This window comes from Micropterus salmoides, unplaced genomic scaffold (genome assembly GCF_014851395.1).
Source record: "Micropterus salmoides isolate LMB-PRFRI ecotype aquatic unplaced genomic scaffold, ASM1485139v1 Ms_hic_scaffold_23, whole genome shotgun sequence".
Classification (NCBI taxonomy): Eukaryota; Metazoa; Chordata; class Actinopteri; order Centrarchiformes; family Centrarchidae; genus Micropterus; species Micropterus salmoides.
Genome location: NW_024041484.1, coordinates 5576032 through 5587178, shown reverse-complemented (window position 1 = coordinate 5587178; position 11147 = coordinate 5576032). Strand labels below are relative to the sequence as shown.

The 11147-nt window shown below is 41.2% G+C and overlaps 1 protein-coding gene and 1 pseudogene across 1 annotated transcript; one reads left to right on the top strand and one right to left on the bottom strand.

The window, feature by feature from the left end:
- Positions 1-867: 867 nt before the first annotated feature.
- Positions 868-2006, top strand: LOC119918516 (annotated as a pseudogene).
- Positions 2007-2959: 953 nt separating this feature from the next.
- LOC119918338 (angiopoietin-related protein 5-like) lies at positions 2960-6271 on the bottom strand. Its single transcript, XM_038739025.1, has 7 exons — positions 6120-6271; positions 5760-5834; positions 5556-5583; positions 5308-5399; positions 4811-4928; positions 4351-4536; positions 2960-3788 (listed from the first exon to the last, which is right to left on the bottom strand). Exons 2-7 carry the CDS (start codon positions 5826-5828, stop codon positions 3493-3495), a joined length of 789 nt encoding a protein of 262 aa, XP_038594953.1. The 5' UTR covers positions 5829-5834; positions 6120-6271; the 3' UTR covers positions 2960-3492.
- Between the last annotated feature and the right edge of the window lie 4876 nt (positions 6272-11147).

Here is an 11147-nt window from a genome sequence, read left to right as displayed (position 1 = left end):
TTCAGATCTAGACAGGGCATTTGCATCAAATAACGCTTTGTCAGCTTTTCTGAAAGTATCAGACAACAGCACATGAGTAATTATGATCAGGTGCTTTTGTGGAAACCTTCTTTGGTGGACAGGGCCACTTTTGCACATGCAGATAGGAATCCGGCTGGCTGTACGGATGTTAGTATCTACAGCATGGTAGCTACGGCGTAGGCTACTGTGTAGGGAACAGGGCTACGCGTAGGCTACGCCGTCGATTTGACGCAAAAGTATAAATCAGGCTTAAGGCTATCGCTATTGGGTTAGAGGCGAAGCAGTATGAGTCTATGCTTTACTGGGTCCATCTGGTACCATTAAGCCAAAATCCACCTTCCCAGAGCACTAATTAAGCAGTTCCCACCCAGAATTGCACAATGCGTAATGACTCACCACACATGCCCCAATGTCACAGCATAGTAGAATATCACATGTTCTCCATGCCCTCACAAGGCTGGGGACAGAGAGGAGGGCTCTGCTGCTTTGAAAATGCAGATGAAGGTTACACATTGTAACAGTTCCAGCTGTAGACAGAGCAGGCCTAACATGAAAAGCAGCTCTTCCTGCGCCGGTCTGACCCAATCATCTAGCCATCACAATTTGGCCTCTAAGTAGCCTAAATCCTTACGCTTACCCATTTTTCCTACTTCTAACATATCAACTTTGAGGACACAAGGTTCACTTACTACCTAATACATCCCACCCACTGACGGGAACCATGGTAACAAGATAATTAGTTATTAGTTATTCACTTCACCTGTCAGTGGTCATTAAGTTATGACTGATTGGTGTATGTTGAAAAGGGCAGTGAGACTCAACCAGGGGTGTGTTTCTTGTACAACGATGGAAGGTAGCATGGAACTACCTAATTATATATATATGTATATATATATATATATATATATAGGCAAGGATTATACAGATAAATGAGCCACACTGTTGCGAGTGACCACTCCACATACACTGTCATGCTGATCACTTATTCCCAAATGTGTGTTTTTGCTGAAAATAGTTCAACACATGCATACCTTGAGTAATACTAAAACTGAACCTTTAAAAAATCTATGTAGTTGTGACACATTTATAAAGATGCTGTGTATAAACTTTTTTTTGATGGTACAAAATGTATAAAACAACTTCGTCTCAGGTCAACTGGAGGTGAAGAGCAGCAGTGTGAAGTCTGGACCTTCTGGCTATTACTACCAGGGTGTGTAGTGAGCACTAGATGGCACCGCAGTTCAACAATTCAGCACCCCTTCTGCCATCAGTCAGTGTCTGAAAGGCAAGAAGGTCCACCTGTATGGAGACTCCACCATCAGGCAGTGGTTTGAGTACTTCAGAGTAGCACTACCAGGTAACTGATCCACAGGGATTTCTGCCAACAGTTTGATTTTGTCCACACTGCAGCTTCATCTGTTCCCTCTGTAATACTTTTAGGAGTTTAACCTGCACAGTCCAAAGCACATTGGACCTTTCATGGCCTTGAACTATGCAAACAACATCTTGGTGACATATCACTGCCACGGTCCTCCTCTCCGTTATAACGTCCTTCCAACCGCCGAGCTGCGTTACATTGCCAATGAACTAGATGGCTTAACCGTAGGCACCGACACTGTCGTAGCTCTCAGCATCTGGACTCATTTCTACCCTTTCCCCATCGAGGTCTACATCCGGCGGCTGCAGAGCATCCGCAGGGCAGTGGTGCGGCTACTGGACAGGGCTCTAGACACACTGGTCGTCATCCGGACCGGGAACCCCAGAACTTTGACTTGTACTATTGCACTAGCCTACAGCGACTGGTATGCGGTGAACGGTGACAAGGTGCTCAAAGCTGTGTTCAAAGATGTGAATGTTCATCTGGTGGATGCCTGGGAGATGTGCCTCGCCCACCACCTGCCGCACGAAATCCACCCACCTCCTCCATTGTTAAGAATATGATTAATGTTCTCTTGTCCTACATATGCCCTAAAAAGGTTGGCTAGATGTGTTAGTTCACTAACCGAAGCAAAATCAGATGAAGCAGATCTGATTCGATTTATTGCCCAGGTATGTGTACAGGAATTTTTCCAGTTTTCGTTACACTCTCAATGTACATCACAGGAAAAACATACAGCTAAAACAAGATCAAAAACATTTAACTGTATGTATGATGTACAGTCTCACAAAAGTGAGTACACCCCTAAATCTAAATCTTTCCATGTGACACTTTCCATTTACTGTACATTGTAGCAAAGTGTAATTTCTTCAGTGTTGTCACATGAAAAGATAATATTTCCAAAAATGTGAGGGGTGTACTCACTTCTGTGAGTGTAAATTTATTTCTGTCCCTCACTTATTCTTAGCCTAGGCCTTAGGTCCTTAGCAGCTGGTCAAATTGCTAACTTGAAATATAGGCTGTGCCTCAATTCAGGGGTAGATCCCAGTTATTTCCCACTTTTTGAACACTTCTCTGCTCCCCAGATGTTTCAGTTTTGTAAGCCTTGGATGTAAGAAGAACCAGACTCTAGCCTGCATTACTTCAGATGATTCTGACTGTGACTGTTTTCTGACAGTTACAAAAACCCATAAATCGGTCTCAAAATGACTGATGGGATGGTTTATACACTACAGACTGTTATCCCAGACGGTGGAAGTTTCAGACTGAGATGCTGGTGCTCTAGTGTGATATTTAAATGCAGTGAATGTGGCTTACAGCCGCTTTAAACTGCTGCTAAAACTGATACTGTTGCCAGAGTTGTATTCAACATTGTATGAAATGGTTGTTGATGGAAAGTAGGGAAACATAACTTCTTAGGTGTTGTACTTTCTAGGATTATGTATAAACTGGCGCACAAAGGTTCTGGATGTAAGTTTGATGATAAACTCACAGTGAAGTGCCCTCTGTTAATCACATGGTGTGGTGTTTTAACAGTAATAAAAACACTGGACAAAACAGGCATCTGCAAACATATGTATTTTTACTCTGGAACACAATGAAATAAATCTTCAGCAAGGTGACTTGGTAAACCAGAAATGACAAGTAAAATAATGACAACAAGTTTTAAAAGGTTATGATTGAGCAATAGGATCCAAAGTTAACTGCCTTTATGTCAGATGTTTAATTTATGTAACAACCAGTTGAAGAATACAAAAATTTTTAGGGATGCCTGTAAATGAAATTATTGGCATCTATAATTCTTATTTTGAATGTTTTTAATTTCTCTACTTTTTGAATGGAGTGCCTTAATGATGACCTCATAGACCACTGGCACATATCAAATGTCTACTTTACATGTATAAAAGAGTAATCGATCTCTTAAGGCAAAAAACACCTTGGAAGTGTTGAAATAAACCATACAACCAGTGTCTAAAACTAACAAAACTTTTTTTTTTTTTGTGACCCATGTGATACATGTACTAAAATCTAATAAAATTTCTCACTGTGCTACAAGAAAAGCCAGCATGAAGTGAGAAGTGTGTTGGGTCCTCTCACACAGACTTGATCATCATTCTGGTAGCCTTTACGGAGTAAAGCGGAGTTTTCCAGGTTTGCCAGTAGAGCCCTGACGCCCAACCAATGTGGTCACCACCAGGATGCCAGTCGCCATTCAGACTGGCAGAGCCACAGCGGCTGTACCACCAACCGCCACTGCGTCTACTGGAACATTTCATTTCAGCGATGTCACCAAAGATGCACGGGGAGCAGCCGTCATTGTCACGGTCACTGGTGCTGAAGCCGTAGCCATTCTGGTCAATGCCTGGATAGGCACCACGGATGGCATCACCTTTGGACAAAGTTGGAAAACATTTAAGGGAGACTGTAGTTTAGAATTCAGTGGTCACTGTGAGCACAAGTACCAGTACAAGATGATGGCACATTGAATTTCCCTTCATTTTCAAATATCCTCTTGTTTTACTTTTGTCATTAAAATGTTAAAATCTTTGACATGCTAAATGTAGCATAATAGTATAAGTAATAAGGAGTCAAAGCCAGTTATCCAGCTTTATCAGGAACAGGTTTTGCCAACACTAGCTAGTTAGAGACTGAAGGAGCAAGTTTTATTGGGAACCATAAGCACTAAAAATTTTACTGGGGTCTGAAAGAAGCAACAAACCATATTTTAATGTGGACTCCTGGGTAAATAGTTTAAGGCAAACAACAATATACAATAAAACCTCCATCACTGAATTGTGCTCACAGACTTCAGAAGTAGTGCAGAAGTAAGACAAAAGATTATTCCAACCAGCATAAGAGAGGGAAATAAATGGGAGGGCATCTGTGTGTTTATAAAGAGCAAAAGGAAAAGAGAAAAGCTAAAAAGAAGTCATTAGAAAAGCCTGCAGTACCTGCAGTTCCTCTGTATTTCCCGACATGCAGTTTGAAAGCTGCTTTCTCATTGCCCAATTTGAAGTTTGTGTACTCAGCGAAAGCAGAGCCACCTTCGTGGTCCCAGAGGTCGACTCTCATGGTCCACTTCTTGGTCTTTTGTTTGGTCAGAAAGAAAATCCTCTTCAGACCGAGCCAGTGGTCGCCTGAGGGAATCGGCACAGCACGAGGATTTACATTTCATTTCTCGTCTTCGCACAAAATCACTTCTCCAGTAGGCTACATGTTACTACTCAGAGGATGCCCTTATTCAAAACACTTTTCAAAAGTTAGGGAAAATTGCTTTTTTGTCAATGTTTTACCTTAACAGCAAATTGAATCCCTTATCTTGTATGTTCATTTGTATGAAGGGATATTTACACAAACTGTAAATTAGAATTCAAGTAATGACACAGTACAGTTAACAAGTACTTTACTTACCTGTCAGATTACCAAAACCATTTTTATATGCTGCCCATTTCCTGTTAAAGGAAACCGCTTCTCCGATGCGCCTCTGAAACACCATCCAGCCTCCATCAGGTCGCATCTCACAGTACACCTGAGCAGGGAGACCAGCTGTTACAAAACTGTTAAGAAGACTGGGAAAGTGTGTGACTGAGACTTCTTGTACAGGGCTGTGGAAAAGATCACAATATGGGTTAAATAAACAAGTGCATGCAAGGATGCTTAATACAGTCTTTTAGCACAATATCATTCATGTAGCCATCAAGTACATATTTACCGCCCCTTTACCGCATCCTCATTTTAAAATGTCATGTGGAAACATTAAAAGTCAGTTGAAGATGGCATTTCCAACAGACTCATAAAGTTAGGTTTAGCATAATTTAGCTGGCTACAGCTGATGAAATCTGCAAGCGGAAGTTGTCATTTCAGCTTACAAAACTGACGTGTGTTCATGTCAGGTTTAGGTATGATACCTTAAATGGGGTCTTGACTCCCGGAGGCTTTATTACATAAACCCCACTGGATGCTTTTGGTGAGCGAACCTTAATCTGTGTGCAGTCTGTTCCTGAGGTTAACATGACAAGAGAAAAAAAACAAGAGGAGGATGATCAACCTTAAATTAGAATGCATTGTGCCTTGTACCTAATTTGTAATTCATTTGGATAATTTACATGAACTTGTAAGTATAGGCTACTGTAAGCAATAATAACATTCACCATACCTTGAGAAAAAACTGCTTTCCTCTGTTCCTAGGAATACCACAGAAACAGTTTTAAAGTGAGACTTGGTGACCTGTAAATGTGCAACTTAAAAATACAGGCATTACGGCCAGAGCTAGAGAAGAAACTAAATATGTTCTTGTCCTAAACATATTAAAGAAAATAGAGGGGGAAGACATTGCAAAGAGGAGGAGAGGTTAATGTACCTGTGCCTGTTCTGTGCAGCTCAAAAGAAATGCCAAGATGAGCCCACAATACCCAACCAGCCTCTTCATTTTGACCTGGTTTTCAGAGTTTAAAAGTGACATGTTAGCCATGATAGATCATATCAATATGTTTTACATTTATTTAAATTTTAATATATTTTAATGTACAGTAAACACGCACAGCAGTGTTGCTGTGTCACTGAATGTCAAATGAAAACTGCAGTTCACAACTCAATCCTTGCGAAGTGATAGTCTTACAATTGAGAGACACCAGACAAATCAACCTTCATTTACTTTCATAAGACTAAATGGTAAAATACTACCATTAACAGCCAATCCTTTCTTTCTGCAAATACTTACTGTGTCTTGGGTGAGCCTTGTATCCCTGGTCACCTTCCACTAAAGAAACGGAATATTTTCCAACTGACTTAAATACCACACCTCTGTTTAGATAAATGGGCGGCATTTCCAGATATGCAGACTCAGTAGAAGCAAACTCAACAACAGACCCAGTCATCTCAGTAACTTCCCGTATTTCTCTTAAGTGGATCACCAGCAGGTCAAACTTTTCGGTCATCTGGTGAAATCTCTCATCAGCTTGATGGATTGGCACCATATTTTGTACATATACAGTGAGGAAAATAAGTATTTGAACACCCTGCCATTTTGCAAGTTCTCCCACTTAGAAATCATGGAGGGGTCTGAAATTGTCATCGTAGGTGCATGTCCACTGTGAGAGACATAATCTAAAAAAAAATAATAATCCAGAAATCAGAAGAACTTGCAAAATAACAGGGTGTTGAAATACTTAATTTCCTCACTGTATACACTACTTACATAACACATACTAGAGTGCCTTGCGAAAGTATTCGGCCCCCTTGAACTTTGACCTTTTGCCACATTGCAAGCTTCAAACAAAGATATAAAACTGAATCAAGAAGAATCAACAACAAGCGTTCCACAATTATGAAGTGGAACGAAATTTATTGGATATTTCAAACCTTTTTAACAAATAAAAAACAGAAAAATTGGGCGTGCAAAATTATTCAGCCCCCTTAAGTTAATACTTTGTAGCGCCACCTTTTGCTGCGCTGTAAGTTGCTTGGGGTACGTCTCTATCAGAGACTGAAATTTTTGCCCATTCCTCCTTGCAAAACAGCTCGAGCTCAGTGAGGTTGGATGGAGAGCGTTCGTGAACAGCAGTTTTCAGTTCTTTCCACAGATTCTCGATTGGATTCAGGTCTGGACTTTGACTTGGCCATTCTAACACCTGGATAGGTTTTATTTGTGAACCATTCCAGTGTAGATTTTGCTTTATGTTTTGGATCATTGTCTTGTTGGAAGACAAATCTCCATCCCAGTCTCAGGTCTTTTGCAGACTCCATCAGGTTTTCTTCCAGAATGGTCCTGTATTTGGCTCCATCCATCTTCACCCCATCAATTTTAACCATCTTCCCTGTCCCTGCTGAAGAAAAGCAGGCCCAAACCATGATGCTGCCACCACCATGTTTGACAGTGGGGATGATGTGTTCAGGGTGATGAGCTGTGTTGCCTTTACGCCAAACATAATGTTTTGCATTGTTGCCAAAAAGTTCGATTTTGGTTTCATCTGACCAGAGCACCTTCTTCCACATGTTTGGTGTGTCTCCCAGGTGGCTTCTGGCAAACGTTAAACGAGACTTTTTATGGATATCTTTAAGAAATGGCTTTCTTCTTGCCACTCTTCCATAAAGGCCAGATTTGTGCAGTATACGACTGATTGTTGTCCTATGGACAGAGTCTCCCACCTCAGCTGTAGATCTCTGCAGTTCATCCAGAGTGATCATGGGCCTCTTGGCTGCATCTCTGATCAGTCTTCTCCTTGTATGAGCTGAAAGTTTAGAGGGACGGCCGGGTCGTCGTAGATTTGCAGTGGTCTGATACTCCTTCCATTTCAATATTATCGCTTGCACAGTGCTCCTTGGGATGTTTAAAGCTTGGGAAATCTTTTTGTATCCAAATCTGGCTTTAAACTTCTCCACAACAGTATCTCGGACCTGCCTGGTGTGTTCCTTGTTCTTCATGATGCTCTCTGCACTTTAAACGGACCTCTGAGACTATCACAGAGCAGGTGCATTTATACGGAGACTTGATTTCACACAGGTGGATTCTATTTATCATCATCAGTCATTTAGGTCAACATTGGATCATTCCGAGATCCTCACTGAACTTCTGGAGAGAGTTTGCTGCACTGAAAGTAAAGGGGCTGAATAATTTTGCACACCCAAATTTTCTGTTAAAAAAGTTTGAAATATCCAATAAATTTCGTTCCACTTCATGATTGTGTCCCACTTGTTGTTGGTTCTTCACAAAAAATTACAGTTTTATATCTTTATGTTTGAAGCCTGCAATGTGGCAAAAGGTCGAAAAGTTCAAGGGGGCCGAATACTTTCGCAAGGCACTGTATGTATCTGCTGCGCACAGACACACATGTTGACCGCACCGGCAGCTGCTGTGTCACTGAATGTCAAATAAAAACTGTAGTTCACAACTCAACCCTTGCAAAGTGACAGGCTTAGAAATGAGAGATACCAGACAATTTAACGTTCATTTACTTTCACAAGACTAAATGGTAAAATACGACCATTAACAGCCAATCCTTTATGTCTGCAAATATTTACTATATGTTGGGTGAACCTTGAATCCCTGGTCAACTACAGAAACGGCACATTTTCCAACTGACTAAACTAACACACCTCTGTTTTAGATAAATGAAGGCACTTCCTGATATGCAGACTGATTAGGAGCAAACTCAAAACACCCAGTCATCTCCGTAACTTCCCATATTTCTCTTAAGCAACTTGCTCTTTTTATGAAGTATTTCACACAACTTTCACAACTGTGACATTTCAACACTAGCAGTTTTTACAGACTTGGTTCTCTGACTTTTCCCATCTGGCTATACCTCTCAGAGATGGGGACGCGAATTTGAGACTTGTACTCAAGTCGTACTTAACCTGCTGAAAACAGACACCCTTTTCCAGGAAAAACACCTAAAATAACATACCCAAAATCAATCAGGAATAACTCCTCAACCATTAGGCCTAGATGCATAATTGTGGTCTCCTTTGAAAGGTCAGAAGCTTAGGAATATACATTAACTACATTAACATATTTATTTTACCCTTACTGGAAGACGTTTTGTCCCTCATCCAAAGGACTTCTTCAGTTCTGACTGACTGGCAGGGAAACTCAGCTATTTAACCTCAGTGGGGTCGTTATCCCGGGTCATCGATACCGCTGGTTCATTAGTGTTCCTGGTTGCTGTGACGACAGTCGTTACAGTCGTTAAGACTACCTGTGGCCAAGACTGAACGACCATCGTTGGTATCTTCACCTGAGGCCTCTGAGGTTAAATAGCGGAGTTTCCCTGCCAGTCAGTCAGAACTGAAGAAGTCCTTTGGATGAGGGACGAAATGTCTTCCAGTATCTTCAACCAAGTCCAGTTGCCCTTGATTTTAACCTTCGTTGGATAACTATGACCTGGATGACTGAGAATCTTCATAGACATTAAACTGGTCTGAAAGTCTGGGGGGGATGTGTTGACTTACAGTAGTTTATAAGCTGTGATTAGTTGTTGCAGTGCACATTATATGGTTGTGCTCTGTAAATGAAAAAGACAAGTTACAGAATTCCTTAAATATATGCAGTGTTATAAGCAGCCTGGATTGAACGTAGAAGGTGATACAACACTCATTATACCAATGAGAGACTTGTCTTGAACTCTAGCTCAAAGACTTGAGACTTGACTTGGAAATTAGCTCAGAGACTTATGAGCATCTCTGTCAAACACTGGCCATGTTTTCATATATACATTACTTTTTCTTGTAGGTTTGAAATCCATTTAGATAGCATAAGTGAACATTCAGAATTCTCTTTTGCTCCTATTAATCACATTTCAATGTTCAGCAACCCAAATCAACGTGCAGTCAAAATTCCTCAATTCTTTCTGCACTAGCTGACCGAGAAATTAATGTTGGCAAACACTCTACTGTGCAAATAGTGACAGAGCAGTCATCCTCCTCCATCCCAAACCCGGGGTAGAGAGGCTCAGTAAAGGAGCCATGGAACGTGTGAAGGTGACTGAGAGTCCCAGAGGAGACACTGTAGAAGGACAGGGAGCCACCAGGCCAGTCCAGATACACTCCAACCCTGTGGGAGCGAGACGGGGGTGCTGGTATTTCTACAGGCTGGTTGTCATGCTGAGCGCTGTAGTGATCCTCAGAGCAGAACAGACTCCAGGACTGATCTGTGTATCCAAACCCACAGAGGTGAGAGCCAGCCCTCCGACGGATCCCCCTCATCACCACAGCAACGTCCACCCAGCGTCCTCGCCACTCCACCTCCCAGTAGTGGCGTCGGGTGAGGCCTTCGCGACACAGCACCTGGGAGACACTCTCAAACCTGCCGGGGTGATCTGGGTACTGCTGTGTCTCCCTGACCCACGTCACCTGCTTTCCACTATCGTGCAGAAAGAGAGACTTGGCAACTGTGTTTGTGTCCAAAGTCAGCGTACATGCATCTGTACAAAATACAGATATGGCTATTTCAGCTTTTTTTTTCATAAATAAATTATATTAATAAACTATATTAACAAATTAGGGGTAAAAATGGCAAATGGCAAAAGTTATAAACACATTTTCTTGCAGTGAAATGCACCATGTAAGCACAATATAAACTAAAATAATTAAGCCCTCAGGGTCTCTGCAAAACAGGGCCTCAACAATATAGCTATAGTATAGTATAGCATTCAACTGCCACACATCTGTCCCAGAGCTTTCAGACCCAACTGACCTGTGCCTAATCTAACCAAAAAGACACAGACAGAATGAAAGAAAGTAACCAGATCAGGATCACAGAACCCGCACTCTCGGTTTTTAATATATCTCTATCCTGCCATCTGTTGGACAAATATAACACTACAACATGTGAAGTGAAAAGGCTGAAAGATGGCAGCATGCATATGAACACGTGTGTGAAACTAAACTCAGATGGCAGATGGAGGAAATTATTCAAAACAAAACTACTACTTTTTTTCTTTGTCAGTTCAACTTCAAACCTGATTATATGCTGAAAGAAAATGAGATATAGATCCATGCATTACTTACTCCCCCAAAAAGTCTGTTAGTTTTTTTTCCTCCCTCAAAACCAGATCTCAGTAAGACAAAATTCAAGTTTACTGAGCACCTAAATTTAGCTAAAATACCATTTCATTTTAAAGTAATTTTTGTATCATATAAACATATAACGACAGGATGTGTAATTGCACATCTAACTGGCACCTTCCACTATATTTCTTCATGGTTGATATATAATTTTTGACTGTTGTATCAGTTTTCATCAGTTACC